General features: G+C 41.2%; 1 protein-coding gene across 2 annotated transcripts in view; it reads right to left on the reverse strand.

The window, feature by feature from the left end:
• Positions 1-23,483, reverse strand: part of cdk6 (cyclin dependent kinase 6) — a 39,211-nt gene extending 15,728 nt beyond the window's left edge. The window contains exons 1-4 of one of the 2 annotated variants that reach the window (XM_034094299.2): positions 22,705-23,483; positions 21,544-21,888; positions 17,387-17,522; positions 8,197-8,364 (exon numbers count right to left, since the gene is read on the reverse strand). In XM_034094299.2, the coding sequence (XP_033950190.1) occupies positions 8,197-8,364; positions 17,387-17,522; positions 21,544-21,767 (528 nt within the window). In that variant the 5' untranslated portion in view covers positions 21,768-21,888; positions 22,705-23,483. Of the gene's footprint in view, positions 1-8,196; positions 8,365-17,386; positions 17,523-21,543; positions 22,655-22,704 lie in introns of those variants that run through there. The other variant, XM_034094300.2, reaches the window with a different exon arrangement.
• Positions 23,484-23,939: the final 456 nt, after the last annotated feature.

The raw sequence follows: 23,939 nt of genomic DNA on the forward strand, positions 1-23,939 counted from the left end.
TACATGGGGCTCAGAGCCTCGTATTTTTAAAATCTTTTTTTCCTTCGAATTTGTTATTATTTTCAAAAATAACACACTGTTATTTACTCACCAATAACACACAATTATACTTGCTTTTATTTATTGGTTTAATTCCATAATCTAGGTCTTTTTTGGTGTTCGTCAGGAACTGAATTTCAAAATAAAAATAACCGGAAACAGACGTAGGCCTATAAGGGCCATTTCGAGCATCATTGTGATTGTCAACATTTTTGAGTTTAGGATGGCCGAAGACACTACACTACCCATAATCCCCAGCTATCGTTTAGGACTACAGTCCCCGTGATTACTCTTCAAGGTCTGGGATTGGATGTTGGAGTGGCAGTGCGCCAAGGTTACGCAGCGTCAAACAGCTGTTTGAAATGGAACGAAACCACGCCAGACTATCCAAAACTGGAATCGAACGCCCCCCAGAACCCCAGGTCCCCAGGTCCCCACAAGTATAGTAATGCTAGGCCACACACAAACGATTGTTTGATTCACTACAGGCAGGAATGGCTCACTGAATGACGTGGAATAAACGTGCAGTAAAGTTAATACCCTCTAGGTCAGTGGATCTCAAATGGGGGTACGCGGACCCCTAGGGGTACGTTGGAGTACTGCAGGGGGTACGTGAGATTTATTTTATGTTAATAAAAAAAAAGACATAATTAATGCATTTAAACAAACTACTAATAGTAGATCAACTACTTTATTCTAAGGTTTACAGTCATTCTGGATAATAAAATTGGAAAAATAAACGGGGTGCTCTTTTCCTCTCCCTCTCCTGACAGCCCGTCAGTCTCGTGCAGCTCGCTGAACCTGTAATAAGTGACCCGACAGTAAAGAATAAATATATTTATAACTAGTTTAGCTAGTTCCAGAGTAGATAAACTAGTTAAGTGTGTTAGGTCTAACTCTTAGTGTATTTTGCTCTGCTCAACGGTCCGTCACAGCGGGGGAGCTGTGATCCGGAAGAGCTGCGTGTTCTCCGTCAGCAGCAGCTGATCTGATCTCTCGCTCGCGTCCGGTTATACTTTACTCGCGTTTATGTCCAAATCTATCAGATCTAGCTAGCTCTAGTTAATTATATGACTACCTGCGTGTCAAAGGACCTAAACAATAAGTGTTGCTTGGCAACGGCTTGTGGCTGCAAAGTATAGTGCAGCATTATGCATTTGTTTATATGAGGGGTCAAAATCCCATGCCCATAAAAGGCTCATATCTTTTTTTCTCTTCATTCCCCACGCCCCAAAATAAATAAATATACCAATTTTAGGAAAAGTTACGAAGTTTGAGCAGTGTGGGTTTTATGTTAACAGAGTTACACATATTTCAAAACGCGAAGTGTAATAACGGCAGTGGCCTTCCTGTCACCGAGAATGACAAAGATCCTCAGTGAAGCACAAGCCCATGTTTCTCACAAAATTGTAAGTACAACTTATTAAAAAGATCAGTTCAATGCTTCAGGTTGACTTTTAAAATCTGTCCAGGGACTACAGATGAAAAATAGCCTCTTGGCCAACTCTGGCACACTCTGTCCCTGTTAAATAAATGAATACAAATAAAATAAATGCAACTAATGTCGTCTTAGTGTTATTGCATGATGTTAAAATTGGTTTGCCATGAATTTAGTGATGGATTGTAAACATTTGAAATGTAGCATTCAAGTGTTTCTCAGTTACAATGTTGTTGTTGTTGTTGTAAATAAAATCAGACACTGATGGTGCAAGGCTGTACTGTACCTCTTTATATATGCATTTTTTCCTTAACAAATAGTTTTTTCGCTGATCAGGGGGTACTTGGCTGATTTTTTTTTGAGAACCACTGCTCGAATGTTTCTTACTTTAAGACTTTAAAGCTAGAATAGACTACATTCCGGAAGCAATTCACCACAAATTAAAGTCTTTCTATGTGCATCCAAGGAAGGAAAACCGATAAAGCCTACAGAGTGTATAGGCAGGCCACATATGGGAGAAGGAGAGCGGATGTTATAATAATATGAGCAGAACTATGCACTCTCAGAGTATAGTGGAGCTATGGCTGTAATGTTGTGTCTCCAGAGAGGCCCCATTCGAAGCTCTAGCAGTCAGCCATGTTGTAAACACCATTATTTCACTCCTCCCTCACTTTCCCTCTTTCTCTTGTTTTGCAAAAAGGAGAATTTACTGTCCTAACAATACAGCTGCACCAGGCCAAGAAAGGAAATAAGGAAGGCGAGAGAGACATGGTATTTAAAAAAGGAGATTATGGGGAAACGTAAAGTCTGAGGGAGGGAGAGCTACAAGGCTGGAAAGAAAAGTGCATGAGCAGCACACAAACTGTATACAGTAAAACAGAAAAAAGGAGCACTACAAGTGTTGCCAAAGTATGCAGTATACAGGAATGCAGCATGGGGCCCTCGGCGAGCGAAACAAAGACAGCACAGTCAGTGGCTCTCTCTCTCTCCCCAGTGCTACCACATCCGCACATCATTAGCTGGAAAATTCCTGATATATGCTGTAATTTTTTCTCTTTTTTTCTCCTCCTCTTCCTCTTGCTGGTACAGACAAGGCTTTAATATCCAGATGCCGCTGTGTGCGGGAGTGTGCACATGCACCATGTACACACACACAGGTCAGTACTGCCTTTACCCCACCTGGAGCATTGCCAAGAGACCATCAACGATTAATTCAGTGAAGTTGAGGAGAGTGTGTGTGCTCTATCCCACAAACATAATCAGGACGCACAGGAAAACCATGACTTAGAATGTAAAAGTGTGTGCAAACATTAAATACAATGTGATTGTCTGACTTGTATGTACAGTTTACCCCTGTTCCTACATATGTGTGAACTCTGTGTGTGTGTTTGCTTATGTCAAATTGAGGCCAGCCCCTTTGCTCCAGCCGGCTGCAGTCAAAGCATAGAGGAAGACTTTTTCTTTTTTTCCCATGCGAAGCTGTTTGAGGAGATATCTAAACATTCCCAGAGTGTGCTGCACGTGCTCTCCTGCGTGCAGTGCAAGGTTCCCCCTCCCCTATCCCTGCCTGCCTTTCTTTCCTTCTTTCTGTCTGTCCAGAGTAAAAACACATTGTCTGGCAAAAGAAGGGATACATGTCCAGTTCAGCGTCATCAGTGTGCCTTAAGACTGTTGCATTACAAGGGATTATAGTGAAGCATGTCAGTTTTGTGTGAGTCTTGAAATTTGCTCAAAATCATTCACGTAAAAATGGTAAATAAAGCTTCATTAGAAAAACCAAAAGAGCCAACATCAAAAAGCATGTGGTTTGGCAACTTTAAGACATATCATGTGCATAATCAACACTATCTCGCAATAAACTGTGATAAGTGAGAACACACCAATCTTCACTTGCCCTAAACCAACACCCACAGATTGTTAACTTACATTCAGTTAAGCTAGTGCTTTAAATAGGAAACACATTCATAATGAATTTACAGATCCAGACTGCAGAGTCTGACTGCCCTTGAAAGCTTTATATTGTAAAAGCCTGTTCGCTGTTTGAGCACGGGCAGGAAATCTGGTTTCAATTTGTTTAATGTCGTCTGAGATATGGGTGTCTTATTCTGGTAAGCGTAGTGGGAGGGCTATAAGCAGATGAACTAGGGGAAAGAGTGGGGAAAATACCTTTAATCAGGTAACTATTTTACTCTTCTGCATGTCACCAACTAACAGAGTTTACAGGAAACTATGACGGTGACTGCCAAAACTAATTGGTTCATTTGATCACATAAAAGACGTGTTTTATTTGCGGAATAAGTCAGGAAAGCAGCAGGACTGCAAAGTCATAAAGTTCGCTTTGACTCAATAACATCCTCACTTAAGATAAGCTCGGAGGCAAGACAAAAACAAATTCTCCACTAATAAGCTTATCTAGTCATCGCCTGTGAATTATGTCAACCCCTTGGTTTAGAACTAGAAAAACAGGAGTTAAAACAACAAGTGCTAAAACAATAGACTGGTGGCAATCCCCTTGGTTTTCCAAATCTAATTTGACAGGCAACGACATGCACATGACATGAATGAGAGCGGAAGATAATGTGTTTCATGGGACCATCCTGTCAGCCTTGTGTTACAAAGGTTGCCAATATGTTGCTGGTGAAGATGAAAGCAAACCAAGCTCCGGTCACCTTAGGTTATCTTTGGAAAAGCTCACCTGACATAACATATAGTCCTCTTCCAGAGAAAGGAGCCATATTCACAAGGATCTTATATTTGCCACTAAGAGGCATAGATTAAGGTAAAAGTTGCTGGCAAAGTTAAGTCATAGTTTTATGAATGTATTGCACTGTTTATAGTGTTCGAATGATACATGATGAATAATCGTAATAGATGGAAAAGAGAGATCTTCCAAGTTATTTGGCTTTGGTAAAGGGATTTCCCCTCAAAAGCCACGGTGCCATGCCTGTGGACGCATTTTCAGCAGGTCTAAATAAATATCAGTCCTAGGCTACATCTAACTTCTTCCCAAAGTTAGGAGCAAGTGAGAACTTAGACAAGAACTCTGCACCCTTGGCAAGCTAATACTGATACTTAAGATGTTTTAGGAATGTGTCCCCCTACTTTAATTGGATGGGTTCAAGTCAAACGATGAAAGATTTCCTTGGGTCTTTGATCAATCATGCCCAAGTTATAAACAGTATTCTGTTGTTAATACGTCGTTTTTTTTTAAACTTGTGTGAGTTTTAGTAACACTGTAGGTTTTACTGTTGCATTTATTCCAAATTTAAAAAAGGAGATAAAAAGAAACGGCTTCCCCTGGACCGCTTAAGCAGAAATGGGATCTCAATGAGATGGATAGAAAAAAGACCCATCTCTGTTTTCTGGTATGTCAGATTAACCCATCAGCTTGTCCCATCTGCCTGTCACTCAAGGCAGCACAATGAGCCTGTAGCCTGACTGGGGTCATTAAAAAACCATCAACAAAGCAACGGACCTCCAGGGACTGCCAGGGGCGGCCTAATCTGGACCCCAGTACCAACCCAATGGGTGGTCTCCCTCCCTCCTTAGCTCCCTCTCTTTCGGGGAGGGGGAAATATGTGCAACATGGTTGGCGGGTGATGCCGATGAGGCCATCAGTCACACGCAACCATGCATGTGCAAATTAACCAGACTCCATCACACACGTTTCTATACACACAAATACCACATTTATTTTGTAAATGACATGAACAACTCGGCATGTGGCTAGGTGAGAAAGCAAAGTCATCTCAAAAAGCGAAGTTCAAGCAATGCTGGTAAATTATCAGCAGAGGGGGGACTCTGACACATTATGCAAATGCTCACTTCAGCCATGTTGTCATTGTCGAAGTGCTAAATGAATCACTTTGAAAGTGAGAGAGAAGTGTCTTATTTGCTTAAGCAACAGCAGTTCTCCAAAGCCCATCTGTCTGCCAGTAACGGTGGCATAAGGTGACTAAATAAGCAACTGCTTGTCTGTTGGGCAAAGGGAAAATCCTCTTCAATGCTGTGTGTATTGGTGAACATGTGAGCTGCATACAGTGTAGATTATCTGCTTTTATTAGCAAGAGGAAATACTGAATGGAGATTGTGTGTGTGTTGGACTGATAGGGGGTTTCCAGACACAGGAACATTAATCTAGAAGCAAAGATCCTGTGCCCACATTGCAGCACGAGAGCATGCGCGCACTAACACACGCATACTCGCACTTTACCTCCATCTCATTTGTGGCCCAGTCTGGAAATAAATGTGTGTGAGATTGTGCAAAAACACAGTCATGTTAAGTGCCCCTGTGTGTGCTTGAGTGGTTTCAGGGCTTGAGATTTGTCACTCACACGCACGAGGTGAATTCCCCGTTAAGTATTCTTCCCTCGAGAAAAAGTGTCACGTCTAGTCATAAATGAAGTTTAACTACACAAAGTGAAACCACACACACTTAATATTGTGTAACATTATGCAAATGCTTTGGTTAGGTACGTCTTCCTATAAGAGTTAAAGGTGTATTTTCATTTCCTGAAATGACCTGGGAGACATACTGACTTTATCTGAATCATAAAGAAGTATGTTTTAAAAGAAAGGAGAAATTACAGTTTAATGCAGTCACACATTACTCAAACAGAAAAAGAACCTAGGAGAAATAAAGTCTACATTTTCAAACTAATGATCACAACAAGAAAATAAATGTCTGACAATTCTAATGCAGATATTAATCAGTCCATCCTAATAACTGCTGTCTTAATAATGCAACCTCATATTCACTTTTTATCATTAACACCTTCATTACATTGCAATAATCTGTGATCAAATATGTGAACAATTCCAATTAAAACTGTAATTCCTCACTCACTTCCATCACTCATTCTTTTATACCTTTTTTTCAAGCCCACGATGACTACTTTTCCTTGTCATTTCTTCCTTTGCCAAGAAATACAGTATGCATGTCAGTAGCCTGGCTTCTCATCGTGTTGCCCAATGACAATATAATAGAATTAAAGTTAGCATTTTTCACCCAAAGGATGTTTATATTGACTTCAGATGGCCATATGCTGCACATATTTTTGATGAGCCTGACTTGCAAAAGTTGCATTGTCTTCGTGGCACAGTATATTTCACACTGAATTTAGCATCAGTGTTAAAAATGTTTTGTCTGTTAGGGGTACATTATTTGAAAACTAACAAGAAAGCCTGTGCTAAAAGGTTATCCTCCATTGAAAAACAATGTATAATTGAAGATTTGCCATACAGACTGCCATACAATACCCAAACAAAAATAAAACCAGAGGGGTCTAGACTTGTCAGGTTGATGAACAAAAGAAGCTGAAAGGCATACATCTGTCTGAATGTGAGGTCCAATAAGAAAACCTTTTTCTCTTTAGTAAATGTTGTCTTATAACAAGCTACAGAGCTACTGTTGCTGGCTTATTTAATCTTAAAAGTCTCATCTCTCCCTATTTCAAGCACTTCCAAAGACCCCTTTCAGTCTCCCTCTCTATTTTATCTGGTCATCAGAGCCCAGAGCTCAACAGTTGGACATCAAAGTGCCGACTGTGGAAAGGGAGGGGTGTCTGTCTCTTCTCGTCTGTCCCATCCCTGTCTGCAGCAGCCACTGAGGGATTCCTGAGACAGACCACGGGGACCCTTGGCTCTCACTTTACACAGAGAAACCCTATCATTTGGCACATTGCAGCAGAGCTACCCGCTGATGCCCTGTAAGTGCCTCCTCCATCACATTAGATGCTTTTCATCTAACTCTCTGGAGATGGGAGTGTAGTGCAAGGCAGTGTGTGTGTGTGTGTGTGTGTGTGTGTGTGTGTGTGTGTGTGTGTGTGTGTGTGTGTGTGTGTGTGTGTGTGTGTGTGTGTGTGTGTGTGTGTGTGTGTGTGTGTGTGTGTGTGTGTGTGTGTGTGTGTGTGTGTGTGTGTGTGTGTGTGTGTGTTTGAGAATGGCATAAGCTTGCAACATTTTAATTTGCAATGACAGAAGCATACATGCACACACTAATGTTTTTGGTGAGTAATGTGCAAAAGGAAATGAGTAATACGTTTGATAATGTAATAAAAAATTCTAGCGTGCATTTTCAAGGAAAGAACGGTGTTATTAAAGTTTATTTGTATTGCACAAGTTCATCGATTGAGTTATTGTTGTTATTATCTCACTTGATACTTATTGTATAGATTTTATTTGTCACTTATCTTTCGTGTTATGTGTATCTTTACATAAAAAAGAGGGGACAAATGACTTACGGGTGCGATGTAACATCGAAATGTGCTGTTTACTCTCAAAATAAATGTCCCTGTTTCGAAACACACACGCTTAACTTACAAATATGTCATTTGATTGCTATATCATCTATTAATAGTGGCTACAACTTCTATTTTAAAAACCTTCAGACTCTGTGGATACATCAAATGCACTGCTTTAGTAAGATTTAAATCATTTGTATTGAGATTTCAAATACAAGACTAAGGATAAGATGTAGAACATAATGCTTACAAATGTTAACAGGTGCATCAAACCCTACTGTGACAAACCAATATATCAGATCAATATTACCCTTTCATAATCTATTAGTGTCTCTGACCCAGCAATAATAGCCTCTGGGCCTCAATCTGTGAACCTGTAAGATCACTGGTTTGGGACTGTTTGTTTTGAGTCACTCCGTTTTAAGGAACTATTGGATGAGCCATACTGAGTTGAGAAATATCAACAACATCACTCACCACAGAGGTGAGGGCCATCTGGAAGCTGTAGATGCGGGCGAGACCAAAGTCGGCCAGTTTGATCTGACCTCCGCTGGTGACCAGGATGTTCTGGGGCTTCAGGTCACGGTGAACCACGCGATGCGAGTGCAGGAAGTCCAGCCCCTGGAGCAGCTGGTACATCATATCCTGTAGAAAACAAAACAGAAAGACTAAGAAGAGAAAGGGAGGGGGATTTATACAAACATTACAGAAATACAGAATCTATAAAGTGAAGATCATATGCCATCTAAGCTTTACGATATTGTAGCCGTGCTGATGAAATGACAATGAGTGTGATACTTAAGAAACCAAAAACTCCAGATGGTTGAAGTATGATAACACTTTTTAGAAAAAGGTAGTGTCACGAGACAAATTCGGCTTCCAAACGTTCAGTCGTACTTGTCCTTTCAAAAGGTCAAAGACAGATGGCTTCATGACCCCACACCTCTCAATTTAACATTTAAATGAATTCCCATGTCAACCATGCAAGTAAAGGCCTGAAAGACCCTGCATTGAGAAGTCTAAAGGCTGGGAGACCATGGTATGGAGGGAGTTAACTAGAGGAGGCCTGTGTCTTTTCTTGTCGACTGCAGCAGATGCTTGATAACTGACACACATTCATGATAGAGGCAGGAAGAGGCCCCGTTCTGAACAAGCATGGATCTCTGTTTCTCAGCAGCTGTCCGGCTCCGAGTTAATTGGCGCTTGTTCTGTTTTAATGCCCAAAAGCTGACCTCACTGTGTCCATGACACACTTGCACAAGTAACACAGATGAACTATGTACAAAACCAGCTTAGACTTGTTCTTTTTAAACCGAACCACTCTCAAAAACAGGTCCCGCACCTGTAGACAAATAACATGTCATTACAAGGGATTGTGGCCTGGCAGTTTTGGCAGAGCTATGGTCTGGATTGTTCAATGTAATGAAGTCTAGGTAGAGCCAAAGGCCCAGACAGATAAATATGTAGTCTGTGTATGGAAGTATTGAAGTCTGTTAGAAAAGAGAGTCATTTGTAAATAAAAATGCTACAATGCTGGTGGGGCTCGTTGTACCCTGGCCTGTACAGCCCCCCAAAACACACACACAAATGCCCCCAACTCAAACCACAAAAAGCCTCCGCCAAGACCTCACAAGTGACATGGACCTGAGCCCGCAGCTCTATTCAGCGGCCGACCAGCTGGTGAGTGAGTCAAAGGGGTCTGCACACTCAAGCAGAAAACATTAGCAAACGGCGCGGGGCTGGCTGCTGTGCCGGCCATAGTGGAAGAGACGGGACGCCCCACACAATGCTGTGGAGATGGGGAGTGATGTGTACACACAAACTGGGTGTCCCTCTGACGCTGCGTTAACATAATGTGTCTATCTACTTTTCTATTTGTGAGAGGCGGCACCTCAGACTGTGTAAGGGTGCATCTGTGTGTGTGTGTGTGTGTGTGTGTGTGTGTGTGTGTGTGTGTGTGTGTGTGTGTGTGTGTGTGTGTGTGTGTGTGTGTGTGTGTGTGTGTGTGTGTGTGTGTGTGTGTGTGTGTGTGTGTGTGTGTGTGTGTGTCCTCTGACCAAGGGCAGGCAGGATGCATAAACAGACCTTCCTTTCTACATCTCCATCCAGCCATGACCCAGCACAGAGGGCAGCAGACAAACAGGGCCATAGGAGAGAGGCAGGCAGTTGGTTATTTTGTGTGTGTGGAGGGGGGGGGGTTGACACAATAGCATGCACCCCCACCAGTTCCTCTACGCTTTAAATAGCCATTTCACCATGCTTCCTTTCAGCAGCATTTCCTAGTAAACACTAATTATCTCAGAAGTGTGACTCTTGGACAAACACACAAACAATCGTGGCCCCGTTGGCCTTAGTGTCATCATCTCTGTTGTATCGATTACCTTCACAACTGAGTTATTGCAATGCAATAATATAATACACTGAACAAAAATATAAACGCAACAATTTTGTTTTTGCTCCCATTTTTTACGAGATGAACTCAAAGATCTAAAATATTTTCTATATACACAAAATAACCATTTCTCTCAAATATTGTTCAAAAATCTGTGATAGTGAGCACTTCTCCTTTGCCGAGATAATCCATCCCACCTCACAGGTGTGGCATATCAAGATGCTGATTAGACAGCATGGTTATTGCACAGGTGTGCCTTAGAATGGCCACAATAAAAGGCCACTCTGAAACGTGCATTTTTGCTTTATTGGGGGGGTCTGGGGGGTCCGAAAACCAGGCAGTATTGGGTGTGAGGGGTAGGGGTAGGGTTAGGGTAATGTTGTGAATCGAGTGGCCTGTGTTCGTCGTCCATTACATACGCCTGCCCATACCATAACCCCACCACCACCATGGGCCACTCGATTCACAACATTACCCTAAACCTAACCCTACCCCTCACACCAGATACTACCCCCCCAGAAAAGCAAAAATGCACGTTTCAGAGTGGCCTTTTATTGTGGCCATTCTAAGGCACACCTGTGCAATAACCATGCTGTCTGATCAGCATCTTGATATGCCACACCTGTGAGGTGGGATGGATTATCTCGGCAAAGGAGAAGTGCTCACTATCACAGATTCTTTCAGATTTGTGAACAATATTTGAGAGAAATGGTTATTTTGTGTATATAAAAAATGTTTTAGATCTTTGAGTTCATCTCATGAAAAATGGGAGCAAAAACAAAAGTGTTGCATTTATATTTTTGTTTAGTGTAGTTTAGTGTAGTTTAAGAATAGCAAAAGTAACCATGTGTTGCACCGAAGACCACATTGAACAATCTTTTAGCCTCACAAAGTTGATTTCAGCAGCACAAGACTTGCTCAACACACAACTGTCTTCAACTGGCAGCATTCCAAACTTAAAAAACAACAAACAAGTTGGCCAGGAGGAAACAGAAAATACACAAAAAAGACAACAGATCCAAACTAGAAAAAGCAGGAGGACCAGGAAAAAAGTAGTTTCAGTCAAAACATGGCTTTCTGAGTGCACCTCCTTTTCTAATGCAAATGTACCAGAGGCAGCCATATTGTTTATTGTAGCTCTGCACAATATGGGACATCTGCCGGTTAGCGTTAGTGTAATTCCCTCCCCATGCTTCATTAACCTCCCCCCTTTATGGGCCCAGAGAATAGAGCTGTGGAGGCTTGGACGATGGCAGAGGAGGAGGGTGGGTGGGTGAGACACAAGTGCTGGCCCGGCGGAGGAGCACTGAGGCTGGGGCAGCGCGGCTCCTTGATGTCCTTCCAGCTCATTTGATTCCTGGAGGAGGACCTCTTTCATCAATGACCATGTGGTGGGTCTAGAGTCTGAGTAAGACTGAGTGGGTGGTGGAGGGTGGGGGGCCAAAAAGGACAGGGGCAGAGTGGGGTGCCTGGTGCTGGGGGTGGATTGATGTTAAAGGAAAAGTATGCTTGTTTTTTTGGTCTTTGGCTGAAGGTGAATGTTTTTTTGGGTTAGGGTTTTTAAGGGTGACACTATAGAAAAGATAATACATTATTGAGATGTGCACAGAGTTGATAAACTTGGGTCTGCTGGACTTTGATCCCCTATCTGGTGTCATCTGCTTTAGCCGAGGGAACATTAAGTTGCAGGGAAGGGGGGTGTTACTGTGCAGTGTCCACTGTCCTAGAAATAACAGGGGATGGTGCCTGTGTCATCTCTTCACTTGATCATTGTCTTTTTGTCCCCTCAAGGCCTCAGCTGTATGGATGTTAAGAGAAAGCAACAGAAGGAGGGGGATTATAAGGGGGCCGTATATGCTTCAAAGTGTTTTCTGTACAGTGCTGGAAACCTCTTCCCAAGAACTTTTACAAAATCATAGTTAGTGGGAGAGATGTGTTTAACAAGTTGGGTTATTTATGAAACTGACAAAGATGTCCTCTTCGCAGAGCAACTAGCCAGGTGTGCAGGGTTATGAGAGTAAACTGTATTTGAACTTCTCATCCATTTATTGTCTTTTTTCCTTCTTAACACAACTTCCTTCATTTTGTGTGTACAATCAAGTGCCATACATAGACTTTCCAAAAACATCTGCTGAGGTCCCCATTTGAACACATACTGTGCTTCACCATTTTGTAGGACAACAGGTGTTTAGCCCTGCACTTGATTGTTGCCTCAGAACAAAACATCTTTGGATTGTGGATGCACCCGATTAACAGCAAAGCTAAATTAAGAAAGAGGCTGAATACTCAATTATCAAAAGTGACAGTTCATTTTCTTTTGACCGAGTAACAACTTATTCAGCTTATCACTTAACGAGTACAATGAAACGAACAAATAAACACCTCATGAACATTAAAATGGTTACAACTAAAGACCAATAACAATTATTTTCTAAAATGCGTTTTCTTATCTAAAGAAAAAAGCCAGGAGTAAGAGGCGGAATATTTCATTTTTTTTTCTGGTTAACCTAAGCCAGTGTTTTCTCAAAGTGGGAGGCATGACAGGGGGGGCGCAAGAGACCAGGAGGAAAAATAGTAATGAAAAAAAAATAAGATTTTGAAAAATTATTGAATTGAAAATAATATGCTACAGTACAGTACAAGTACGCCTGGGTCTCTGTGTTTCATTCAAGCTCGGCTGTGTGTGTGTGTGTGTGTGTGTGTGTGTGTGTGTGTGTGTGTGTGTGTGTGTGTGTGTGTGTGTGTGGAACGAGTCATTTTGTGTGTGTGTGCGCGAGCGAGAGATAGCGCACCGGTACCGGAGATCGTTGTTGTTAGCTTCTGGTGCTAGCGAGCTACGCTAACGGGTATAAGGAGCTTTTTCAACAACAAGGTGGAGTCCTAACTTTAGTCTAAGTTATCTCAGTGGGATAATTAGTGATAACAATTATTTCCAAGGCACACGTTTATATGATCATTATAGGTATACAAAAATAAGAGCATAAATGAAAAACGGGTATGATTGAATGATTTGTAAAATATCCATAAAGAAAAATAAAATCTGCTTACAGTTCTTTTTCATATGGGTGTTGAGAGATGTATCCATAGATCTCTTCATTTTGCTCTCAAAATGCACCAGATTGATGCATTTAACTTACTGGGGGACCATGACCCCGGACCGCCCTATGTGAGGTCCACACACCACCTATAAAAAAATAGCACTTTACCCCTGCTTACACCTATATGACGTGAGCTGATTATAGCATTGTAACAGTCGCGGGTACACTGTGTATTTGCGTGTGGATTGTTGCAGTAGAAAATTCCACTGTAGCGACCGGTACATTAATGGGAAAACCTACATGATTGAGCACCCTCTATGAAACGTCAAGCTACCCCACAGCATCCCCAAAAGAAAATCTCTGGTGCCGCCACTGAGCCTGCAACCCCGTTTTGAAGAAATGTGCAGTGCAAAACAGGCTCATTGCAGCCACTAATGCTGTGATAAGACTTTTTTGCCAAATATCAGCATTTTCTTTCTTTTCATTTTTTTGCACAGATTGCAAAGTGGCAAAGTATTAGAACTTATTGGTCTAGCAAGGAGATTGCACAATGTATTACGTATTTATTTTTTGGAGCACACAGACTTATGGAGCATCATCACTGTTCTAGCAAAGTGATTTATTTTTTTGAAAGGAATGCTCACATTCATATTGATGTATTTTAATAAATGTTAACTTTGCCCATTACGTGACGATTTGTGTTGGGGGGCCCGACTTGTCTTTCTCTCCAAAAGGTCAGTGGAAAAAGTTTGAGAACCACTGACCTAAGCTAAGAAATAAAAAAAACTCCTTCATAATAATCAAATACCTCAGACACTTCTTTCTCTCAACAAATCCATTCATTGACAGAAATGCAACAAATTATAATTGTCATTGGCAGGTAAACATTTTCATGTGCAATGGAATATTTGGAGCCTAAAATCATGATCAACACAATCATAACCGCACCGAGAGTGTTGTAGTCAAGTCACCAATTCACGACTCCAAGACACTCTCGAGTCCCCCGTGTCAATCCGTGCGCGAGTCCCGAAAATCGGCACTCGAGTCCGACTCAAGTCAGAGTCCAGGGCTGAAGTCCAATAGTCCATTTAGCATAGGAACCTTCCTAACGGAGTGAAATGACCCGGAAGTCCCTCAGTGGCAGCCATGATAAGTGCCGTTCGAATTCTCTAGATCAGTGGTTCTCAAACTTTTTTCAATAATGTACCCCCGTTGAAAAAAATATGCATAAAGTACCCCCCGATCAGCGCAAAAATAATTTGTTAAGGGAAAAAAAGCCTATATAAAGAGGCACAGTACAGCGCTGCACCATCAGTGTCTGATTTATTAAAACAACAACATTGTAACTGAGAAACACTTAAATGTTACATTTAAAATGTTAACAATCCATCACTAAATTGATGGAAAACCAATTTCAACATCATGCAATAACACTAAGACGACATTAGTTGCATTGAACTGATCTTCTTAATAAGTTGTACTTACAATTTAGTGAGAAACATGGGCTTGAGCTTCACTGAGGACCTTTGTCATTCTGACAGGGAGGCAACTGCAGTTATTACACTTCACGTTTTTGAAATACGTGTAACTCTGTTAATATAAAATAATTATTTATTTTGGGGCGTGGGGAATGAAGAAAAAAAATATATGAGCATTTTATGAGCATGGGATTGTGACCCCTCATATAAACATATTATGCATAATGCTGCGCTATACTTTGCAGCCACACGCCGTTGCCAAGCAACGCTTATTGTTTAGGTGTCATTTGATAAGCAGGCAGTCATATCATTAGCTAGAACTAGCCAGATCTGATAGATTTGGACATAAACGCGAGTGAAGTCTAACCGGACGCGAGAGAGAAATCAGAGATCAGCTGCTGCTGACGGAGAACACGCAGCTCTTCCGGATCACAGCTCCCCCGCTGTGACGGACCGTTGAGCGGAGCAAAATACACTAAGAGTTAGACCTAACACACTTAGCTAGTTCATCTACTCTGGAACTAGCTAAACTAGTTATAAATATATGTATTCTTTACTGTCAGGTCACTTATTACAGGTTCAGCGAGCTGCACGAGACTGACGGGCTGTCAGGAGAGAGAGGGGAAAAGAGAGCACCCCGTTTATTTTTCCCATTTTATTATCCAGAATGACTGTAAACCTTTGAATAAAGTAGTTGATCTACTATTAGTAGTTTGTTTAAATGCATTACTTATGTTGTTTTTTTCATTAACATAAAATAAATCTCACGTACCCCCTGCAGTACTCCAACGTACCCCTAGGGGTCCGCGTACCCCCATTTGAGAACCACTGCTGATAGGAAAGGAGGTTTCAAACTTCCTTTACAACCTCCTTTAGCTTAGGAACCACTGGACCTCCCTTGACGAAAGGAGAGGAGAAAATGCTGCCCCACAATGCCTTGCAGCTGCAGCATTTGCCGTCACACAACAGTCGGCCGTTCACGGAAACAACCGATTATGACCGATAAATTATATCATGAAAGTTACGGTGCTTATTAAGCATTTAAAAACGTATGTGGTAAGTTGCCTAAGTACTTTGTTTTGAACATTCATTAGTATTATAATCAAAAAGAGAAATTTGAACATTTGTTTTTACTGAAATGATCAAATAAAGTCAACATTTCAGTCTTTACTGAGCTGTGTGGAGTTTGTTCAACTTTTAAAAAGATGTTTGAATGGTGATGTACACAGTGATAGGTGTTAAGGACTAACGTTTATAATAAATACATTTGTATTGATTTTAAGATCTTTAGTTCATACAATCATACGTATCGGGATCATTAGTATTAATGTGGACCGGAGGGAGAGGGAGACGAGCATAAGTTTCACTTTCCTTTTTTATTTCAATTCCAACTTTGGTCATGAAGAATATGTTTCTCTGTTGTCCACGTTCATAAAGCAAAGCAGCAGCATCAGAGCACGGTGCAGAGTCTCTAGATGAGTTTACAGTAGTCCCTCATTCTTATTGTACATCCATTTTGTAGTTCCCTGTATAGAAAACTGTAGTTTCCATGGTTTCCCCACAGCAGCAGGCGCACATTTATGACGTCCGCTGGCGCATCATAAACACGTCGGATAGTGAAAGTGCATTCGGATTCTCTAAAGTACCGCAGTCTCTTCTCCTAAGTCCTTTTGAATTCTCCTATCCACTATCCCTTAACCCCGTGACGTTTCACTCAGAGGTCAAGGAAGACGATAGGGTTAGACGTTAGGAGCTGATTTTTGGATTATCTGACCCAGGACTCGAGTACTCCATCTCTGCGAGATACTGATAGAAAACTAAAGTCTCATACACAGTTTCAACTTCAGCAAAAACCTGGGGAAAGCCTCAGGTGTGATCTACCTGACTCGTCTACGCTTGCAAACTAAGCATCTCACAAATATTACAGCTCCACACAAAACGTTCACACATAAACGGACCCTGGGGTGAAAACAAATGGTTATTCTAGCTTCCAGAACTTCTCCGTTTCACTGTGACACTTAAAACTCAGAGGGCCCCTTCTCTAAATATAGAAATATATCTCTTCAATATTATACACTATACAGGTTTCGACCTTAGGGTGAAATGGGATAAAGTGATTTTGAAAAAGGTACGAGTGTGGGAAAGATTAAAATAAGACCCGTCCATTTCCGACCTTTAGGCAGATTCTAAATGGAAACGCAGGGATTTTTTTTTGATGAATTAGAGAAATCGATAGTATTGTTGAGTTTAGTTGGTAAATTCGAACCACTGTGAAGTATTGTTGGCTTCAAATTAACTTATTTTTAATCCCAAAAAAGGGGCCATTTTAAAGGCTAGTTTCTCACACTTTTTCTCTGTTACCCTCTGTAATACAGTGTAAACTTGGAAAGAGAGGGCAGAGTGAAAATAGAGAAGGCTGGGAGCCTCTAATTTGGAGCCCATTTGCCACATGTGCTGCCCTTCAAAATGTTCTGGTACCTCTGATGTTTTAAAGGGAACTGCACTCTGTCCCCTCTGGCCAAGAAAACCCACTCATTACTAAACAGAACAGCTGCGAGACACAAGAATATTAGCTAATAGCTTACTACTTATATTTTTAAATGAAACTGTAAACATTTATTTTAAAATCAAGTTAATGTGCTTTCTACAAATATCAACTGTGTATTCCTCAGTGATGTTGCAATAGTGAAGTAATCACAAGTCACACAGCCATTAAAGAAAGATCTTCTAGTACTTCAAGATAACAATGGTAGTGGTACCTTGATGGTCTCTGGTGGTACTCCGGGGTCAGGGGCCTTCTCCAGGTAGGTGGTCAGGTCCTGATCCACATGCTCAAAGACCAGCGTGAGCTTAGTTTCTCGGTCAGTCCGAGAGACTGTACACACATCGAACAACCTAGAACAAGAGTAACAGGTGGAAGAGATCAACACAATTGATTCAATTAGTCAACGCCACTCAGCATGCTGCAACAAAGCTTCTATAAGACGGAATATCCCGTTACTATCATGTCTTCATTGTTTGCGTATTCTTCCTTTTTCAATGAATTTCATTGTTTTGCCTCATTATCTTCAAAATTATCAAAATATACTTTGAAAACGTTACTCAGTAGAGGAATGCATTATGTCCTTTTTTGTTTTGTTCACATTTGAGGTGATATATAAAAAGAGCAATCTGTATATTTTAGAAGCATTTAGCTAGTAAATGGTGCTTTGTACCCTGCTCTATAGAGACAGATGCATTGTTAATTAAAAGATAGTAATATGCATAGATAGCAAAGGCAAAGCATTGATTTTGTTGTAACACGATTGCTTATGAACACATATGTTTTGGTTCCACTGTCAAAAGCTTCTAAATGCAGTCTTTTGTATAATAAAAACATTTTACACATGGGACAATCAAAATTAAAGAAAGGTACAATTTTGTGCTGTCTAAAGCAAACAGAGTGACCGAGAGTTACTCCGTACCCAGCAGTAGACATGTCAATCAAACAGTGGTGTAACTAATGACATTTTTAATGACTTAAGACTTACTGGAACACCTTAATGTAATGGAGCCCTCGTTAATGTTATTAGTTACGCCTATGTGTTTCCTGCTATGACTGGTCAAAATGTCTGCATGAGAAAAAAAGCCTATGATGCAGCAAAATATACAAGACACAAGGGACATGTTGTCTTCCAGTAAAACCTCAACATCTGAGGGTTGGAAAGGTCATGGTGGTTGGACAGTTAAGAGTCATCCATTCTTAGACATTGAATGTTATGACAAGAACCTGTGTCTGGACCCTTGGCTATGGTTATTCTAAAGAAACTTTCAATAGCAAAATGTACACGTTTGGAGAGCAGAATTATGCTGTGCTGCTGGAACTCTGATAACATTGTGTTAGGTTGCACGGAAAAAGTACTTCTTTACAATGTTTTAAAAGATTTAGGCCCCAAACACCAGCTTTTATGGTTGTGTTTCACTAGGCAACAAACTAAGGCCAAGAATCCAGATTATTTCGGCAGACCTGCCAAGGCAGGCTTTGGTGAAAAGCTGAAAAAAGCTATCCAGTATGTCCCCTTCAAAGAGCTTGGGGACCACAAGCAGCATTCCTCAACCAGCACTATGACAACTCCTGATTCTCTATGGGAAGTTGAGTGGACCTTGTAGCTGTTGCAGGGGCAGCATCTTTCCCCACCACAACACAGGAGACGAAGAAAGCCATGATGGATTACTATCTGACAAGTTGTGTTAGGATACAAAATAATGGGTTACTGTAACCCTTTAAAGTATGGAATGTTTGTCTAAATGAATAAGCCAATGAAATGGTAAATCTGATTCCTAAAGACAGATTACATTTGTAAGCTATAAAACACAAAGGCGAATATTTGTATCTCCCATGACTTAGACTTAACCTGTGACTGCAATATATTTATTGACCCAATAAAACAATAAGTTATATATTTTGTTCAGGCCTTTTAATAGTGCCAACCTAATGGGTACCCTTAAAAAATGTTATTGAATATAAAATGTTGAGGGTATCGCAGTTTAAACATCCAACCTCAAAACACTTGATTGGATTGAAGTCAATATTGATAGCTAAAAGAGATACAATTATGAATATCGCTGAAAATATCAATTCATGGTGGCCCAACTCAATGTCTGTCCAATAATTAATACTTTTTTGGGGCATATGTTACTATAAATCACTAGCTAATCTACATAAGCTGTTTAAAATGGAAGCATGTGAAGAAATGACTAAATCTCTCCGGAAACGCTTTCATTTCTATCCAACGAGGCATCGTGCGTTTCTGCCAACACCCTTGTAATCAGCGGACCTGGATATACTGGAGTCAGTGAGAGGCGATTCATTCAAGGTATTAGTACTGTGCATGATGTCACAGAATAAACGGCGCCCTCCTCTTGAAGCGCTGGGGTTAAACGCCCCTCACGGCTCGATTGTTGGGCTACAATGGGGGCTCTCAGCAGACACTGAACATATGGAATGAATAATGGGCCTCATTACTAACATCCAGGGGTTGCCTGGAGTCACACAGAAGGCCCACAATGCACCCTTCCTGGCCTGGACTGCTTTGCTACGCTGTTTGGCTAAACTGGCTCTGAAAGTTCAAAGAGCAGATGGTTTGTACTCTTGAATTGATTTATTGCAACAAATAGCCCTGCATATTATTACAACTAATGTTTCCACAATACTGCTCAACCACTTAATAAAAATGACCTAAGAAAACATATTCCCAATTATTTATTTGTCTGTCAGTAAAAAATAAGGCAAATTGTGACCCTGTTAACAGAAAACCATTATCCACTACTATTCATTTATGCACAGGGGAATTATTGTTAGATGCACAGAAGCACAAGCCATGCATCTGAAATGCATTTAGGGATTCCCCCTTCAATCCCACAGCCATCCATATTCCAAAATTAAAAAAAAGCACAAACAAGGTCAGTTCCTTGGCTGGTGCCAACATGTGACGCAGTATCTGACTGCTGACCTCAGACAGAACAATTCATTTCAAAACTGAAAGAAAATGGCCTCCGTCAGCGGGGCACAGAGGAAGCTAGGCTGTTAGTAACTTGTCTCTAAAAAAGGAGTTTATTCAGTGAATCCAATCTTACTTACAGTAAGTGAGCTGTGAGACAGTCAGGCTAAAGGGCACTTTGACAGCAGAGATTAGTATTGATGAGCACACACTCGCATTGAACATAAAAAACGCTTCAAACTTGTAATGTGCTTGCGTTCAAATATTCTAAAATAGGCACTCACTTTATAGCTGTAATGATTTTTAATGTAATCAATAAGTCAATAGGACATTGCCAACAGTATAATTTTACATTTTAACTACATGCAGTCTTTCAAATATGAATATATTATGTGCCTTTCCTGATATTAAACTGAATAACCTTAGGTTTTCTGTTGGGGAAATTGTGACGTTAGTGGGGTATAGGACATTTTGATGGGGTATGTTGTAATTTCTCTAAATACGTTCTACAGACAACACAATGAATTACAAGACAATTAGTCAATCAAAAGTAAAGCTTCAACCTGTTAAACTGATTAATCGTTTAAGTAATTTATCTAATGCTAAATAGCCGAAAACGCTGTTTTCAACCGTCCAAAATAGGAAACTTCAAATCAAACTGATTATATTTGGGTGTTGAATTACCAAGACAAGACATTTAAAAACACAACTTTGGAATGAATTCACTATTATTCGTTTTATAAACCAACCTATTCGTTGAGAACATAATTGGTAGATTAAATTATAGTTCAAAAGCTCTTAGTTGCAGCTCTAGACTACTTTGAATTAAATGCCAGGTATATGAAAATGTAATTGATTGTGTAGACTGGCAAAGGCCTAATTATTAGAAAGGCTGAAAACGCCATAGGTACGATGAGGCTGAGGTGCGTTCATCACTGATAACTGCGTGAGTATTGGCAACCTAAAATACTTTCATACTTTCACATTTTTATCATTATACTTCAAATAACTCTGCAACCCAGCATTTTGTCGGCGGCAAGTAGTTTGTAGGATGAGTGGGGTAACACTTTTTAAAGTCCATCAATGTAAAGGGAGGTTTTAAACTAGAAATGAAACTTAACAATACAGACTTGGTTGATGCAAATGGGAAAAGTTCTGCTCTGAAAGGTGTGCAATTACGGCCCACGTTCTGGGGCAACACATTGTTATGCAACCCCCATTTTCACAGAATCAGCATAACACAATTGAAGCAAAAACAGTGGGCAGTATGAGTGTTTGCCTAACCGAAAGGTCATAGGAGGCAGTGTGGTTGACACATGAGAGCATATAACATAAGTGTGTGTTTCTATCGTAAAATACTTTTATCTTACACTGTCTGCATCTCTATCTGACATACAAACACATACACATGGCAACCCACCTCTCCCCTGACTTACCTGACAACATTGGGGTGCTCAAAGGCTTCCAGCTGCCTCAGTACCGCCACCTCCCGGATGGTAGAGAGAGGCATCCCCTCTTCCGCCGTCTGGACCCGGACTCTTTTTAGGGCTACAAAGCGTCCCCCGTTCTTCAAATCTCTCGCCTTGTACACTTTCCCATAAGCGCCTTCTCCAATCTCGGCCACAGGTTCATATTGAGTACCAGCTCCTTCTTTGTCCATTTTTGCTGATTTTTTTTCTCGTCTCTCGGTGAAAATATTGAGGGGAATCCCGGCGAGGGTGACGAGTCGGAGAGTTTCTCACAAAGGCATATTCACAGAAAAAAGTTGGCACATGCAATGCCTAGATGACAGGGAGACACAGATGGAGGAAGAAACCATCTTTGTCAGTTTTGGTCAAACTGGGCTCCAGGTAGGCATTAACAGGACTGTCATCATGTTTTATTCCGACTATCAACACAAGAGCCCCGTTTGCGTCCCAACTTCACTCCTCCTCCTGTTACGCATTGAAACTCATGTCCTCCTACCACTTACACCAAGTAATGTAAAATAATTCAAATTAGCCACATTTAACCACGTTGTTTGAGATAGTTTTGCACCAAATAAACACGCATTCAGAAATAACCCCACATGCAACGCTGTTACAGTTCATGTGCTCTCTCACTTTGTTAAAGGAAATTAAGCATTTAAAGAGAACACACAAACAAGAGCAAAAACCTAACAAACGAAGCTGTGTTTAGTTGTTATAAAAACGCGTTTAGCCTATCGTGTCCTGCTTTATCAAAGTTTCTGTTTCAGGCGACACAAACTTTTGCGAGCACGTGGCTGTCTAGTGATTGCATTGTCTGGACTTCCTACAGCAACAGTCCTTTAAAAACACTTTACATCTTGCGTTTCAAACCACAAGTCGTTGTTAACGTGTAAAACAATGCATTAGCAGAGTTTTAAAGGTGTTTTCATTAGCGTGGAAAGCCCCCTCTAATTGTTTCTAATTTATTTGTGCGTGGACCCAAAAATGCTCATTTAAATACTAGCAAGCCAGGGAAATGCGCTTTTCAGTTACTAAAATGATATTGGATTGTAATGCAACATTTCTAGCCCGATAGAAAACATTTTGACACACAATTCGGCATAAATATCCCCCACTCTCAGTGTTTACCTTGGTTTATGTTGTCAATAAAGTGTCGTAACGTCGGCATGTCCGATCAAATGCTGAGGAGGCATTCGTTTTTCGGATAAAAATGTCCTGCATCAAACGCATCCCTGTCCACTGTCCTCCATGCGGGGGCCACACAGGTAGTTGGACGGTGCAGGCTCTAATCCCCCATCCCTCAGACAGCACCAGCCAAGGCAAAGACACTCAACGAGGGAGGAGGAGAAGCAGGGGGAGGAGGTGGTGCACGAAAAACTCACACACACTCTCACTGCAACTTTGTGTGTGTGTGGGGGGTGTGGAGGGGAAGGGGGTGTCGGATGGGGGGGTCATAGGACAAAGGCAAACGCGTGATACAGCCCTCCAAAAACCACGCTCTTCTTTGGATTTTCTCCTTTCTTTCTTCTTTTTTTTCTTCCATATATCCCCGGATAGGCCTATGCAATGCAGCCCCGCTCCTCGCCTGTGAGCTCCGTCTCTGCCTGGCTTTCCCACGCCGGCTGAATGTGGCCTGACCCCCTTCAGAGAGGTTTGACACGGAGCGAGGACATTTCCGCATTCCTCCCCGACTACAAAGCCACGCCGCCTCCTTTTTGCTCTCACTCGGCCTCCTCGGTGCTTTTACCATTCATAGTCCTCTCCTGCGGGTTTTGTCTCCTGTGTCAAAACCGGGAGCACCGCGGGGATCGTGGAGGGGAGAGAGGCGGTTTATTGGATGGACGGCCACACTATCTATCTCCCTCTCAGGGCTTTGAGGGACTCCTGCTGAAACAATGCGCCAGCGGGGATGCAATGTGACAAGCTCGCCCTATATGGTCCCAAAGGGGTCAGGTTCAAGGCCCGGTGGCTTGATCTGCGGCAGGGGGACTCCTCTGCTCCGGTGGTCGTCTGCATGGTGACCATGTGGGCTACTAGATGGCACATTTTTTAATTTGTAGTTATTGGGGAACAACTGCAAAGCATCATCTTCATCACATCCTACCTTTAATTAGTTTCACAAAAAAAGTAATAATAATAATTTAATAAAAATAAGTTTAATATTAAAGCAAGATTAGTCCAACATATATTAAAACTTTTCAATTAAAGTGTACACCATTTTATAATTATGAACATCTATATTACCATACAAGGCTAAAGTCTACATTATTATAACGTATGTAAAGCATCTTTGTGTCACTTATTTATTCCTTAATTTATTTGATATGGGTTCTTGTCTTATTTTACTCATGTTTCATTTAATA

Source organism: Pseudochaenichthys georgianus, chromosome 11 (assembly GCF_902827115.2).
Source record: "Pseudochaenichthys georgianus chromosome 11, fPseGeo1.2, whole genome shotgun sequence".
Taxonomy (NCBI): Eukaryota; Metazoa; Chordata; class Actinopteri; order Perciformes; family Channichthyidae; genus Pseudochaenichthys; species Pseudochaenichthys georgianus.